General features: G+C 39.3%; 1 protein-coding gene across 1 annotated transcript in view; it reads right to left on the reverse strand.

Annotated features, from left to right (window-relative positions):
• Positions 1-17,183, reverse strand: part of RNF145 (ring finger protein 145) — a 46,607-nt gene that overhangs the window by 25,739 nt on the left and 3,685 nt on the right. The window contains exons 2-3 of the mRNA XM_008628963.2: positions 12,021-12,234; positions 3,232-3,340 (exon numbers count right to left, since the gene is read on the reverse strand). Of these exons, the coding sequence (XP_008627185.1) occupies positions 3,232-3,340; positions 12,021-12,204 (293 nt within the window). The 5' untranslated portion in view covers positions 12,205-12,234. The remainder of the gene's footprint in view (positions 1-3,231; positions 3,341-12,020; positions 12,235-17,183) is intronic.

The raw sequence follows: 17,183 nt of genomic DNA on the forward strand, positions 1-17,183 counted from the left end.
GAGTGAAGAGGGAGGCACAACACTGATGGTGGAAAATTCCTCTCTTTGGGTGGTCACCAACAGCAACAGGAATCTATATTCAGATATCCGTCCAGTGGTGACCTTGTTTGCTCTGTTTACATTGTGCCTGTTGCTTGTAATAACACTGTATGTGAGACTAAGAGTTGTATTTAAAGACTTTGTGAGTTCCTTCCTTCTTATTGAAAGACTTCATGAGTTCCTTCTGACATCCCAGCAGGGATGCTTAATAAAAAAAGCAGGACTGTTGTAAATGAAGTTTAGTTAGCTGCATCCTTTTAACTGTACTCTTCCATCTGAGTGGCTTTGCTTAGCAAAAGTAGCTAAAGCTGCTGGAGTTTTAAGCCACGAGCTCCAAACTCTCACCAGCTCCAAGGTCCCACCTAGAAAAGTCAAACATATCTTGAACTTCTGCTCCATTACATGAAGGAGGGCCCTGAGACCAGTGTGAACTGGAAGATAAGGAGGCCACAACTCAGCAGAAGCTGCAACCCAGCCAGATAAAAGCTGCCAACACCCACCTGGAGACAGAGAAAGAATCCAACAGGGAACAAGAAGCTCCCAGACCAAAACCCACCAATGGACCAAGGGGTGTGTGCAAAGCACATGAAGAGTGGATGAGGGACAGGTGCATTGACTGTAAGGGTATAAACACCAGGGATTTGTGTGCTTTGGGTCCCTGGCTGGAGGCACCCAGCTCAAGCTGTTCCTATTGCTGTGCCACTCACTTATTAAACTAATTTTTCCTGAAATTGGAGACTGCTGCAGGAAACCTAAGGCAAAGAAATTTCATTAAATTGGATTTTGGGTTTTTAAGCTGACTTCTCTTTTTTCCATAAACAGATGGTATGTTATTTCCACCCAAATTGCCAGGTTAGCATGCTACATACAAATGTAGAATCTTCTGGGATGCTCCAACTACTCACAAATGCTACCTAAACCATCTCTACACATTAAGGTAACTCTCAGTTCTGTAGGCAAGGAAACAAACATTTAAGAAATTTAAGAAATTAAGTGACTTGTCAAGGTCATATAAACCTGCAAGTCTGAAGTCAGAGCTTAACTATAAAATTCAGATGATCTTATTCCCAGACTCGAAGATGAACTACAAGCTATTTCTGGGGTGGAAAAAAAGCACTGAAAGCTGAAGTCTTTCAACAGCTCAGAATTTCCAGGACACTGCAGAGTCACAAGTGCCAGATGATTCTGGTCTTGTTCTATAATTTGCACTAACCAAACTGGCCTCAATATAAGACCTCTTCATTGGTCTTAAATAGCATCCCAACTGGTAGTGCATGCAACCAAGTCCATGGAAGTTTTCAGCTCGAAGCAGAATTACTAACAAAAAACACTGAAAAACAGTTTGCACATGTGACTACTGTATGTCTTGTTATGATCAGGCTGCTAAATAGAAACATCAGTTGGAACTGGATAGCTTTGGCAAAAAGAGGAACGGCTCTGCCAACAGATATGTCTGTCACACTTCACTGTTTTCAATATGAAAACTAAAGGGATTCAAAAATTCTTTTGTAAGGCTAATTCAAGTGTCACTCCCCACATATGATTCCCTGATTGTACAAAGGCTTCAGCTGAGAGCCCCCTGCACTGTGCTTCCTTCCAAACCAAATCAGCCTTATGTCTAGGGAATGGGTAAGCTCACTAAGTGTCAGCTTTTTGCCTTGCAAAATACCTTGGGAACACTGCTGGACTATTTGAATCCATGACATCTTTTAATTAAATATATTTTTTGTGCTAGTTGATGCAAGACTTAATTAAAGTCTTTATTAACTCACTCCAGGAGCACCAAAGAGAGAAAGCTTAGTTAGGAACACACCTAACAATCCAAGCAATAGGTACTGAACATGTTACAATGAAGCCTATGAAGTCTCAAACCTCACAAAGACCAGAAGTCAGAATTCCTATTACATAGAAGCACAAACAAGGTATTCAAAGCAATCACAGCGCTATACCTCAACGTATCAACTAAATTCATAACATCTCCCTTTCTTTTAAAAAATTTAAAGACCTGGAGTGGCATAACCACCTCCAGCTGTAAATGTTCTGGATCAAAGCCCTGTGTCTGATGGGCATTTGTTACCAGCTTTATTATTTAAACACAAGTTCTTAAATAATGTTTAGGTTGCCTTTTCTAATAAATAAGCCTTTAATCCTGTAAGAAACACCCACAAACTCCCATCTATAACAACTGAGGACTCCCCTGAGGAATGACAAATAAACACTTTTTTCCTTCCTACTGAGGCAAGAAGAGGCTATAACTCCTCTCTTGTACACTCATCCTTTTCAGGAAATCACTAACTGCAACTCTGACAGCCACAACAGCGACATGTCAAGTCATCACAAAACCTTCATTAACACTCCCCTGAACTGCAACATATCAAGAAAGACATTCCAGCAAATGCTCTGGAACAACAATTTTGACGCAGAAATAACAAAACTATCACTTCCATTAAATCAATTGAAAGCACATTTTTAAATGTTTCTCATCAGCAGGCACCAAAATAAGTCAGGCTCAAATCCATGTTTTCAAAACTTCCTGTACAAAGCCTTTAATGTGATGGCAGTGTCTTTGGTTCCAATTAAACATCGTGTCAGTATGAAAGTTTACAATGGCTTTCAACAGATGTAGCGGGGACCAAACAAAGATGGTTGATTTTGTCTTGTTTGACTCAGTTCTCCAGCCTCTCGCTCTGCATTTTAGATCCAAAACACCTGCTTCCATTGTACATTTAAATTTGTGTAATATACTTTAAGAATAAATTCCACTACTACTTTGCTTTTACTGGATCCAGATCCCTATTTGCTCTCTCACCCAAGGTGCCAGGAAACTAAAAGTAACATCCTGTATGCTGTGTAAAACACCCCAGTGCTGAAAGCATTTTAGCTGAGCCACTGCATCAGAGGCCACATTTAGTCTTGTGGTAAGTGCTTTCTCTCCTTAGATTAGGGGACATTACACTCCCCAGACAAGTAGCTCAAAATTCTTGCTCTACTTTCAATAACTTAAAAAGAACTACTTGACTGCATATTTAATTCTGTAAACTTTTCCAAAGACAAAGAACAGCAAGATATATTTAGGTGTCTGACATAAAAAAAAAGGCATTCACAAAACCACTTACAGAAGATATTAACAAAATAACAGTTATTTTTCTAATTTCCAAACCAAGCTGACAAAATTAATCCATTTATTCTTACCTGGAAATTTGGTGCCCAGCATAAAGCAGCAGTGCAGTCAAAAAGTACAGGTAAAGCTGAACCAGGTGTTGCCTTGGTAAAGTTAGGAGCACAACACTTAAGATGTAACCTGTAACAAAAAGTTGATCTTTAAAAAAATACTATCAAACACCAAATTAAAATAACACTTGGCATGTTCAGAATTTAAGATGGGGACACATAGGCTGTACTCCATATTAAAGCACACTCCAGCTATCAGGGTTGCATAAATCAAGGACAGGACCTGACACAGCCTAGGATTTGTAGATATTTATCCCAGCAGTTCCTGCATGTCTCATAAGCATTTAGTGAGGCTGTTGAAAATGACCCAATGCACATCCAGCTTTACTCTTCAAGACCAGGGCCTGGCTGCTCAGCAGCCTCTCCAACAAGCAGAACACTGATCCTTATTTTCATAAGGATCTCACTCAGATACCCAAATAAAGCAGTACTTTGAAGTCCACCTCATAACTGTCCATACTCCTTTCCAGACAGGCTGCGGGTCAAAAACCCAGCACATGGTGCCCTTAGTAATATTTATTTCCAGGCTCTCTCTCCATCACTGCAGTGCACTTGTGCTCTTTCTGAAGGTCAGCTCAAGTGCCTGGCACTGAAATCCATTTAGGAAAACAGCCCAGCAACAGCCAACAACTCCCCTGAAGCTAAGAACAAAACGCTGCAGAAGAACTTATGCTGACCCTAACAGCCACACCAGTCATGTCACAATTGAAGTTTCATACATCTATTCAGCAACATGAGGCACAGTCTTTTTAGCTGAGTTAATTTATATTTTGAGCTTTTTAAATATATTTAATAATGCAACTCTAGATTAAGCACTCATAAGCAGTGGCACAACCAGGTACTATAAAACAGCTTGGGAACTCAGCATGTTCCAATATTTGAAAAACATACTATTTCAGAGTCAGTATTTGTGTAGAAGTATTTAATGGCTGCTTAATATCTGCCATGTTCAATAAGCCACCTCTGTAAAATTCTACCAACAGTTTGGTCTTCAAAAAGGTATCTTGCAAGATCCTCCTAGAAAAGGCACCAGACCCACAGGATGCCAAGCAGAGAGATCAATTCAGATAAGACAGATGATAGGATCAATGATAGACAGACAAAGCCTATTTGCTTACCTTTTTAAAATACCAGTATATCATTTATGTATTTAGCATTAAAGATAATGTTTCAATTATCTTTATGAAGTGGATGTGACAAGTTGCACATTTGTCTCAGGATGTGCTTTTTAAAAGGCTAAAATAATCAATAGATTCTTTTACTAAAATCAAGTGTCAGACAAGTCAGTAATTCTGGACAGTATCACTTTGACCAGAGGGCTGAAGCACCCCCCCGGGAGGACAGGCTGGGGGAGTTGGGGCTATTCAGCCTGGAGAACAGAATCATTTTTATTGTGAGCTTTTTTAAAGGGGCCTGAAATACAACACTCCATCAGTTTCCTTCTAGCGACTGTTTTACACAGAATGACTTGCACAGCACATCAGATGTTCTACACTATCAGTTTTCTTCACAAACACCTGTATTTTATGGAATTCCTATTCTCTGTTCACCACCTTCCTTCTACCAAACACACAAATGACAAGGGCAGGAACTCCTCAGCAGTCTCTATGAAGACATTTAATTACCTTGCACCACACCACAGCCTCATGAGCCATCTCGAGCTCTCAAACCCTCTGCAGACATTCTTACACCTCATCTCTGCTGCATTCACCCCTTTCCCTGGATTCCTTCCTGAGGGACAATTCCCCCTGAGGAACAACCCACAACCATTTATCATTCCAGCACGTGAGTCAAATCTCTCCAAAACTTTCCTTCTCACTAGCCTGTGACTCACCTTCAGGTAGAGAACCAAATGGAGTTTATTATGCAGTCTTTTATTCCTCTATTACCCTATCAATAGTCTTAGAATACCTGTTCACTGCATCTGTATTTAAGCTCTGTCATCTTTACTTTATCACAGGAAAGTCTGCTCCTTGGCCACGTGATGATGTACCTGAGCAATGGTAGGATCATTTCTGTAAAAGTAACATATTTTAGAGGGCAGTAACTACCCTCTAACAAAGATGATGGAAGGATTTTAGATATCACTGAAATTCATTCTTCTTCTGTACAGGATCACAACTTCAATCAAAATACTTAGGATCCTTCAGGATACAATGAAGGAGTGGAAAAAAAAATAAAAGGCTAAATTAAAAGATTTAGAAAGTACTGTCACTGTGCCTTCTAACCAGCAGGCAGGCCTTCACACTGCACAGATGCTCAGAACTGCAGGGAAGCAGCACAAGACAGCCAAGGTTACTGCAGAAGCTTCAGCAATGAACTCCACTGCTCAGGAGTTTGGGCTGGAATGTAAATGTTCACTTTGAAGCAGCCATTTGGTTTAATTGTTATACTTTGAAGAGGGGGAGAGCAACAGACATTTAAAGTAGTTCCCATTCACTCTTATTTACAATTTCCTCTTGTGACTTGGTAAGAGGGAGATTTCAACACACTTCATACTGCAATATTTGCATTTTTGCTGCAGAGGCCCTATTCCCAAAGTGGTACCAACCTCATTTTTATCAACAAAGCCTCTGCCAAATTAAAAAAAAAAAAAAAAAAAAAAAAAAAAAAAAAAAAAAAAAAAAAAAAAAAAGCCAAATAATTCTTTACCAACCCATCTGATTGCAGAAAAAAAGGAAGATAAGCTCAAATTAAGACATATTTGCAATAATATTCTATTCCCTTTGTTCTCATGCAGACAAATGATGTAATTAGTGTATGGTATAAATAAGATTCCACTTCAAAAAAAAAAAAAAGACCAGGAAATGAAATTTCTCACAGTAGCTTTCTCATCTAAATCATTACATTCTGTTTTCATTTGCACCTCCTCTGCCAGAAGAAAACAAGATGCTGAGAACATACATCCCTTTGGAGAGAGTCCCCACACACAAGAACTTACAGTTTGAGAAACAGTCATCTTACTGGGTAACCTCTGAGCAGGGGTTAACAATAACACTCACTTCCATCCAAATGGAGTTTCTGAGCTCTGTGTCAGCAGTGAGCACTCCCCTCCCTCGATTCAGGCCATGCTATTTTTGCTCTTGGGACTTGGTGCATTGTCCCTTTTGACTCACCACGTGCATTTCTGTATAAAGCAAGCAGCAGGCTCAGGGAAGGCCAATTCCTGCCCCAGTAAAGGAATGGTTCTAACATACGTTAAAAACAAATAAACAAACAAAAAAGATAAAGAAAAGACAGAATAATCTTCCCTGAATACAGTCATAGTGCCCTAGTGCTGCAACACCAAGAAAGAGACTTGCACCTTTATGCTCCCAGATGTAAGGAGCATTACAGAAGACTCATTCTGCCAACCTTAAAAATACACAAATCCCCCACTCAGCTCCTATTCAGAAGCACACGGAAACAGAGAACTTCTACTGCCTCTCAGGCAAGATGGTGCAGATTTAGGCCCCACTGGAGAAAAGAAACTGAAAATCATAGTGAGCAGAAAAGCGAAGTTGAAGACAAGAACACACATATTAACCAGTTCATGACCTCATTTACAACCTGCTGATTCAGCTCGATGAAAACCTCTGGCTGTGCAATGCTCATTGTTCAGAGAGCAGCAGCTCACAGACTGCCTTTCAGCAATCTCTCCATTTGTGCACCACCAAGGTGTTCCCAGCTTCTCTCACCAGAATTACCTCTTTGCCGACTCAGGTGTCTGAGGTTTATTGACTGCACACAATGGAGGCTTCTGGAACATGATCAAAGTCACAACTCATCCTCTTTATGGAGCACTTTAGTGCTCATTTGCATGATTACAGATCCCTTGTGTCCATTTTGTATTATTACTCACAGTTTCCTGCGTGTTTACTCTAAAACTGAGAACTTTGCACATCAAAGAGTTCATAACATTTCTTAATAAGGCCACACCAACTCTTGGAGTGCCAGAAAGTAAGAGCACAATTGCTTGGCTTCTACCAGGAAATTAACTTAGGGGGCCCTACTTTTCCATTTTCCCATATCCTGTAAGGGTAAAGGGCCCGTGACTTGCAAAGCAACTTGCTGGGAAGCAGCAAGTCATGAGCCACAGACTCCATCCCAACACCCAACTCTCCTGCCTCAAAGAGGGATCAGTGCACTCCGAGTTAGTCGCTCCAGCCAAATCCTTGACTGCCCTCATTTCAGTTTATTCAGACAAATACCTGGCCACAACATGCAAGTATCAATAAAACAGGACACACTTCTGAAAGCCTGCACTTGAGATGGCAGAAGTATTACAGAAACAACTGGCACCTTTATTTTCAGTGTGTCTAATTCTCAGGATAAGCAATCACCAGACTGGTCACACTGCAATTTACACAGAGATTTCATAAACTGTCAAAGTCTAAATCATCTATCTCAAGAGTGGATAGTTTTTAAAAAATATACTTTTATATACCTGCCCTCCAGAAAATGCTGGAAAATGAGTTCAAAACTGAGAAACATCTAAACATACTTGCACATCAGGAAAGTGGTATTTATTCAGTCATTGCACAGGACAACTGTGAACAGAGATCAGAAATCCTGTTATCAACATCTGCACATCTCTATGAAAATAATGCCAACAAAACAATTTATTCATTGCTGGGGTACTGCCATCAACAGCTGTTTCTTGAATTTTTAAATGCATAACAGATTGGGCACTGTAAGTATAAATAATCCAAGAAACTGAGTTCTTTACGGAGATTTGCAGTATTATCTGAACAAATAAAATGGACTTTTGATTCTAGTTCTGCCATATGATTCAAAGGCTCTTTCTAAATCACCAAGACAAGCTGCCATTCTGTCATGAGAGTGGTACTCAGAATTAAAAATTTTAAGCACCTCCTTTCAAAAAGGCGGTTAGTGGTTCCTTTTATTTAAAAAAAAAAGTGGTGATGTGGGTTTCCAAAAACAGATACCAGCTTTACACAGAAAAGTTACCTGAAAGTATCCATATGCTGAGAAAGCTGCTTAGTAAAAGCCTACAACACGAAGGGAGTAGTAGCCTTCAGTCAGAAAATGAAAAAAGGGTGTGCTGGATTTTGAGCATGGCACTCACTCTACCTCCTCCTGTGTCCTACCAACTGCAGTATACACTGCATTTTATCCAAAAAGAGAATGAGAAGACGTTACAAATAATTATTTTAAGAAATACAGACCAAGTCCATGTCATCAAATTGCACTTGATTAAAAATAGCTACAGTTTAAAATCAAATAGTAACACTCAGAAAATAGAAGTTCTACTACCCATTTATCTAAGTGCTGCTTGCAGGAGAGAGACAGAAGACATGGGGCTACAGAGCCAGAGATGCTGAATCTAAGCAGGACCTCATTTTTATATGCATTAACTGTATTTACACATTTAAATCATGCACCTTTTTCTCAATATTTTAGGAAATTTGTTTCTGTAACGAACCAACTCATTTCTTCTCACACTGAAGCTTCACTTGGCATTTCTTCCTGTGTTTGTACCAGAGTACAGTATCTTTCCTCTTAAAAAGCAACACGAAAAAATAGAAATCTAAATAAAAGATCTTCTACGTAAAGCACAAGAGCTTAAAGAAAAGTGGGCAGACCAAAGCATGCAATCAGCACACAAGGGCAGGAAGTCCAGCAGGTTTCTCCTCCCTCAAGCCCCCCTCATAAAAGCAGCATTCGTAACAAGCAGCTCACACCTAGGAAGTGATATGACCAAGAGATTAAAATATTAACCACACAGTTCAAGAAACTGTCATTACAAACAGGGTTGTGAAAGATGACACACCTTTCACCTATTCCAAATATTTAAATACTTTTTTCCCCCCCTGAAAATTTCTTTTTATTTTTCGTAATGACAAAGAATATAGTTTAAGATAGAAAACTGCTCTATTTTTACTTTTGAGTAAGAAAACCCTGTATTTAGTGCAATTCTGTGCCTCACCCATGACAGTGACTTAAATTCCAAGCCTGACTCTGATTATAGACTAAGCTCATGACTCTTTCCATCTAGCTCAGAGTATTTACCAGTTAGAACAAACAGCATTGTTTTGCCCTTCTTCACAGGAGGAAATTACGTGGTTTCAACTGTTTTCCACCTTCTTCATCAAAAGAACATAAAAAGAAGTGCCTGCTTTCTCAGAGCTCCTCTGCAGTGCAGAAGAAAACAGAGAAGTCTGGCAGTAAGTGCTAATCTACCCTACACAGAGGTTTCACCAATTCTAAGCAGAAATTTATCTCTGCTGTTTGCATTGCTCTGTGCTATTTAGTTAAATTTCATGCAGGTGAACTTGTGGTTGAGTGGTTATCAGGATTGAATATTTTCCTTTGCTCAAGCAGATAAGGGCTGTTTCATGGAAAGATACGAAAAGGAAAAGTTGTTTCAAAGAACAAATTGCATGTCAGAAGCTTTTATTACACTCTCAGTACTGCTAACTGGAATGGGAGTCACACTGGAACACACATCATTTCACTTGTACATTTAAACAGAAAACACACTCCTGGTAACTCCCAGTTCTGAGCAAATTTCCAACACTGTGTCCTTAGTTCCAGGAAACGGTTTACCATATGAAGACTGGTAGAGTTTATTAATTTTTAGGGCTCTCTAATCAAATTGTTCCTTGAGCATCTGCCCAAGATAGATGCACCCAATTTCCTCAGCTGCTGGAAGCACTTATATAGCACTATATATAGCACTACAAGATACTGTCTTGTAGAAGAAATTCAGTGATTGATTGATATTGCAAAGCTGCCACTGAATTTGCTGACAGTGTTTCCTAACTGCAAATATGACAGAGGATTTTTTTCCTAAATAAAGCAGATTAGTATGTTGAAACACATCCACAGTGAATTGTTGTTTAAATTATATGCTGGCAGTTAATTTCCCCCTATGTATCTTCAAAGAAGCTTAACTCCCCAGACTGGTGGAAAAGGATTTTGTTTTCCTTACAAATCCAATTTATATATTTTTATACATCATCTTAATTAATGTTAAACTGTAAAGTGACGCAACTAAATCTATATAAAATGTCATGGAGGCATGTAAATTGATTTAGCCCAGCTTTACCCTGACACAACTTAAAAAACCCCCAACAACCAAGGAAATGAAACACAGCAACTTTATTTGCAAAGTACTAGCAATGTTTTCTCACTAAAAATTGCCTGAAAATCTTTTAAAACGAGCAACTTGTTTGACAATTTAGAAGCTCTTCTTGCTTAGCAACTACCAGTTGGAGAAATAAAAGTGCATACAATCAATGTCATAAAAGAAGTACAAGAACTGCTGAGTGATTGTGCACCAGCACAAAAGCACCCCTTGTACAAGGAGCACAAAGTCAGATTCCACTGGTTTAGTACCAAAATAGCATCCAGGTGGGAAATTCTTTGGTAACAAAACCCACCCTCTCCGTACAACTTTTTATTGGTGTATCCCAACACACTTCAGCAGGGACAAGATTATCAAATGTCTATAAAGAGGGGCTTTGCCACAGCTGGAAATTACCCACTGCCATCTCGAAAACCTACTCCACAACTGTTAGTTCTGCATTAGAACCTGATCTGATAAAGTCATTCCTAAAAGCTTTGTGTGTGCACACAAATGCATGAGAAGGCCAGCTGTAGGTACTGGCCACCATCGTCCTGTGTCACATTCACCACCAGCAAGCATGTCCTCTCCCACAGACAAAGGAAAGGGGAACTGTGACACCAATGTTTTGTACTGCAAGTACATTGTTATCCCAGCACGAGTATTGTGGAGCCGTAACAAAGAAAGCTGCACTCATTTTTAGTGCAGTAAATGATTTCCAGACAACAGATATTTAATACATTTAAAAAAGGGAAGCCTTATGCCAACATTTATGCAGTCAGGATTAAAGTCAGGACATGCTCCATCAAAAGCCCACAGTTTTCTAACTACTTAAGTAAAGTGTGTTTCCTTTAGCTGACTGCAGTGCATCTTTATCTTCCAAAAGCATCTACAAGGAAGAAATGCTACAAAGTGGGAAAATTATATGCTAGCCCTTTCTCTCCAAGCTAGGCAGTGCTCAGGCAGATGCTTGCAAGAGATCAACCTCAACAGCCTGAATCCAATCCCTAATTTACCCCATGTGCAGATGAATCACATTCTCACCTGGAGAGCAGGTCCCAGAACACCAAGCCTTTCATCTCCTAAAAACAGACATCTAGCATTCCAGAGCTAGACTTGCAGGCCAAGGTTCACACCTCAGCTGCCTGAGCTGAGTTAGTAATTTTGTCCATTTATCTGCAACACAAGGACTGGTTACCTGCTCGAATCCACTCACAGCACAGAGATGGTTCATAACGGTGTAAACTGAAGAGCCAAATCTGTGCAGCAATGAAAACTAAACTTCTGGTGCTATGGTTAGTCCAAACCCAGCCACCTTTGCCCTAGTCTCTTGTTTAATGTTAAGTTTCTATACTTCTTGTCTGCACCACATTTCACAGCTGCTTCATCATCAGTCAGACACGGGCCAAAGTCACTGTGTTCCTCCTTCAGGACATCAATTGTGTTTCCAAACACCAGGTTTACTTGTAAAGGCTGAATAACAACAATCAGTAAAAACCCTGGGTAGGATTTCTTTGCTGTTAACATAAACTGTCCCTTAGGCAGAGCTGTAATGAATGCATTATCGTGTTATTCTTTGGAATCAATATATTAACATGCCATTACCAAATTCCTAAAATTCTTTTAGCAAGCCAAAGAACATTTAGTCGAGTAGTTTTCTCTTGAAGAGATCCATACTTACCCACATAATGCATATTAAGGGCCAAGTACTTGTACTGGAAGAGAGGGTTGTTGTGCAGGCTACTTCTTTGGATCTGCTGGAAGAATGAGCTGACATCCCATCTGTACAAGACATCCAACAGCATGATGCTGGGGACCCTTAGGGCCACGTTTAATACTGCCTCCAACTTCTCCTTTGCAGCCATTCTCTTCCCTTTCTGTGAATTGGCAGCAGACTGTAAATAGCACAAGAGAGAGAAGAGTAATCAGATCAATCCCACTGTACAAACAGCCATTAGGCTTTGTGATCATATGAATGGGGCTTCCTGTGTGGCCACAAACGACTGAATGAATCAACTGAGTTAAACTCAAATCCAGACAGGACAGCTTCTATTTTGGCTATATAAAGGTCAATTTGCTAGCAGTTTTTCCATGGTGACACTGTAAAATGGGGGGAGGGCAGGTTAATGACATGAAAATGGTCCAAGGGTGTGCACCGTTCTTATTTACACTCATTTAGCATCCAAGATCTCAGCCGAAAGACCCCAGTGTAGTAGGTACTACACAAACATTTACATGATCTGCATTAGAATGCAAATACTCTGTAAGCTTTAGAAACCAAACACCAACAAAATTCAGGCACTACATCCATTTAGCTTAGCACTATTTCTACACCTCTCAAATTAAATAATCACCAATTAAGACAGTTCTTTAAATATTTGGGATTCACTTCCTCAATGCAAATTGCAGTAAATCATTTTCAAATACCTGAGCTTTAAAAAAATCATTTACAGACTTCATTAACCCCTACAAATTTATCTATTTATGGAATTTGAGGGCTGTGTGTTTTGAAGATTAGGACCAATAATACAACTATTCTACTCATTTCCATGTAATTCACAAGGAATCATTCAAACAAAAGACCATATCCTCACTCCTGAATACTAGAAGGTAATTCAGTTTTGGAGTTTGCCATCAGATAAGACGGATGATGCATAACAATGAAGGGCCCTTTTTTTAAAAAAACAGCTGATCCACAACAGCATCTCAAAAGTCATCAACAGAACCATTTTAAAGAGCAAAAGGATCAGTTTGACATCCTGTCAGCTAAGACTGACAGTTGCTCCTAAATAAAATGTGCTGGTTTTACCATTCACCACCTGCCCATCCCTTGAACGTGATTCACTGTAGGCTGCATTAGAGAACTGCAGTTGAAGATGGGGATGATCCAGCAAGATTTTATCCACAAGAAGCCACTCAAAGTAAAATCACCTGCAGCACAATCAGCCCCCCAATGAGGTCAGATTTAAGAAAAGGCTCCCAATCCCAATTGTTAGGGGGACAACTGAAAAGAACTGCACCCTGAACAAAAAAATGGAAAAACCTGCACTTGAACTGCACTTTATTTTAAAATTTTAAAATTTATTTAAATCTTAAAATAAAAACTTTATTTTATAAAGTTTTACAGGACTTTATTCATATTGTCCTTGTGTAAATTATAGAAGTTTTTGCAGCTGTGCAAGTTTTATATCTCAAGCCAACACAGAAGTCCAGCATGAAGTGAAACCATGCAAATATATATTAAGAAAAAAAACCCAACCCAAATAACAAAAAAACCCCCAAGACCTCTCACCTACACACAAGCCTTGTGTGAGGTTTTATTTGTGTTGCCATGGCCTAGATGGCACTGCAAACTGTTCATGTCACACCTTCAGCCACACTCACACTTCTCAAGGCATGATGACATAAAATTACTTCAGCTCAAGAAGTCAGGACACATCAAAACTGAGATGTGGCTCAATAAACCACAGGTCGCAAGGCTGTTGCTTGCCATTGTCTAGCCCACAGTCTGATTTTTCAAGTTATGTATATGCTGGCATTTTTACAGAGCTCTTGCAACAGCTCTACAAACCCCAAGGGGAGCACATCGCTCCCCTCACATAGGAAGCACCTTCCAACCACATCAGGCAGCCCACACAACACCAGAATTTCACAGAGCTGTCCAAATCAAATTAAAAGGTCGGCCAGAAGACTACAAATATTTAGAATGAACAACCAAAACTACCACCCAAGCAGCTACTACAGAATCAGAGCATTCAACATTTTGTGTGAAAAAAACCCTGAGTTTAAAGGGATGGTATTGTACAAACAGAAGTCAGGGGTTGCACAGATTGTATTCAGAGTTACAAAAAATACCAGCTTAAATAATTCATATCAAAATATTTTAAATGTCCCAGAATTTTCAAAAATCTATGGGTTTGTAAAGTTCATAAATTTAATTAAAACTCTGAAGTTAGGCTGCCTCCTGGCTTTTCACTACGTTCCTTCTCCAAGTAGATCAGGATGTGGGGATAGGGATGAGCAGGGACTGACAGGTTTTCATTCTGTCATAAAAACAGCCATGCAAAGTGACAAGTGCCTGATACCAAATTACATTCTCAAAACTGTCAAACCTTTTTCAGTCATCAACAACAACCAAACGTGTATGACAAGAAGGTAACTTTCACTTGAACTTTCGCTTTCCTTAATTACTCCAAAAACAGAATTCCACGGACAACTTCTCTTAATACTGAAAGTTAATTTGGATGTGCTGACTCTCAAGTTAAGCTGAAAAATTCTACCTCCCAAACTCACGCACACATACTTGAGACATAGCAAACTAAAAAGTGCAGCATTTAGATTATCTAAGAGAACAATTAAATTTCAAATGCTGCTAAAACAAAAGCAAAACTAACTTTGAAAACCACATCATGTCGCAACAGAAGTCCTGTGAGGAGCAGCCACAGCAAATCCACAGCATCTTCTGTCCCTGACTGACAAAAACACCCAATACTAATAAGAAACCCTTTAAAATTAACTCCACTAGAAATGCGGATGTGTTAAATAAAGCCTCAGTTGTAATGGCTGCCAAGTTCTGACAGAACGAAATAGAGGCAAGCAAAGTCCATTGCTCTAAGCTCATTATATTGTAAAGAGCTCTCACAATACATTATTTTGATTGGTGTAAAAACAAACAAAAAAACAACCGCAACATTAAAACGTTTAGATAAATGATGATGACAAGAGTTGCTGCGTGCTCAGGCATTAGAAATAAAAAATAGGTCATTTGTTGTACAAAGCCAAAAAATGGACTGGGGAACCATTTGTTTGCGTTTCAAAATTTTTTTCCCGTGATTTCAAACATCTCCCTGTTCCAAATTAGAATAAGAAAAGGAACAGTCTCAGGAAGATTGTCATGGTTTAACCCCAGCTGGGAGTTAATATCACACAGCCACTCACTCACCATCACCCCTCCAAGTAGGAGGGAGAGGGAAACTGAAAAAAAGGTAAAAACCTTTGGTTGAAATAAGAGCACTTTAATAAATAAAATAAGATAGAATACTGATAATGATAATAACAGTGGTGAAAGGCAGATAACAACAACAACAACAACAAAAAAAACAGACAAAGAGAGGACTGAAACCCAAGAGAAACCAGTGCCACAATGCAGTTGCTCACCACCCACTCACCGATGCCCATCCAGTCCCCGAGCAGCAGTCGGTGTTTCCCAGCCAATTCCCCCCTGTTTCCACACTGGCCATGAGGTTCTGTGGCATGGAACATCCCTTTGCCCAGTTCCCCCAGCTCCTTGTGCACCTGCTCACTGTCAGAGCACAGGAAACTGAAAAGTCCTTGATTTAGAGTAAGCACTGCTTGGCACCAACTAAACCATTGGTGTGCCATCAATGTTATTCTCGTACTAAATCCAAAACACAGCACTGCACCAGCTACTAAAATTAACTCAATCCCAGCAAAAGCCAAGACCAAGAACTTCAGATTTCACATCTTAAGCTGTGCTATTTGGCCAAAACAACCTTTTAAAAAATTCCCATTATAACTGATTGTTCATGGAACATAAAACAAAAATGAACAATCCATAACAATTATATTTCAAAAACCCCTCCTTCACCTGGCACACCCATTTTGTCAAAAGCGTATTCTTGGTTAGCCCTAAAGAAGACAGCAGAGTTGGCAAAAATCAATTAAAAAAAAAAAAAAGAGACAAAAAGACTCCTTCAAGTTTGTCCCAGCTCATTCCAGCAGCAGAACAGACCATCTTGAGTGTGATCACATAGCACGCAACCTCTCACAGATAACACACATTTTCCCTTTCACAGAATTTTCTTTCTGAAGTTTTGCCACAACATAAAATTTTGCCATTTCAGCTGAAGCTGAAATTCTGCTTTTGAAGCTGAATTCTGCCACTTAAACCCATGTAACTGTTGCTTCTGCACCAACATAAATATAACTCTATCACATCACAGGCAGCAAGTATGTCCTGGTAAAGCAGTACAAGAGGCCACAAAAATCTACATCCATTTATCCAAACAGGTACAAAATTACACTAACAGAGAAGAGTTTGTACATTTAGGGAAGCATTAATAATAAAGTTACTTAATAGTTACAGAAATAAACTGGAGTATCTGCAAATATAAGTTATTCCAAGATTACTGCCACCAAAATTCACTATAGAAAGAGAAAGCAATTCCAGGCAAGATCAGAACCTTAAAACCAGACTTGATCCTGCATCATTCAGTCTCACATCTGTGAACAAGATGCTCATTCTGCTACAGCATCACAACCTAAAATACTTGGCAAGATTGACTAAAATCCAAAAAAGACAGTTTCAACTTCTGCTCCTCACATCTATGAAATTCTAGTTACTCTGGATACATCCGTTAACAAGCACATTCTGGTCTGCAGTTTAGTTTCCACATTAGATTATTTTTCAGTAATACATTCTGAAACTAAAAATATCACCAGGAAAACCTTTTGTTTTTCTGTGAGGGAAACTCTGCTAGACAGACTTAGAGGAGGAAAAAAAATTTTAAAGATAAACCCAAACAGAATACCAAATATACAACTCCTATCTGTAGCTATAGAAAAGTTCAGTGTCACAGTTCAACAACTAAAATTAGACCCATCAGCTGGGTTATACCAACTCACTCCCTTCTTTATACCTGTCCTGATTTGGGGAGCAAAAAGAATTTTAATTACAGAAGAACCCCATTCTTCAAAGACTCAGATCTTTATATCATCAGTTTGGGAGGGAGAGAACAAAGAGAAGCAAAGGGAAGGAACAGGACGAAAAGGTTTATCAAATATGCACTGAGAAAAGAATCTCCCTGTGTGATTTCTGTAGGGA

The sequence above is a fragment of the Corvus brachyrhynchos genome, unplaced genomic scaffold (genome assembly GCF_000691975.1).
Source record: "Corvus brachyrhynchos isolate BGI_N302 unplaced genomic scaffold, ASM69197v1 scaffold21, whole genome shotgun sequence".
Lineage (NCBI taxonomy): Eukaryota > Metazoa > Chordata > Aves > Passeriformes > Corvidae > Corvus > Corvus brachyrhynchos.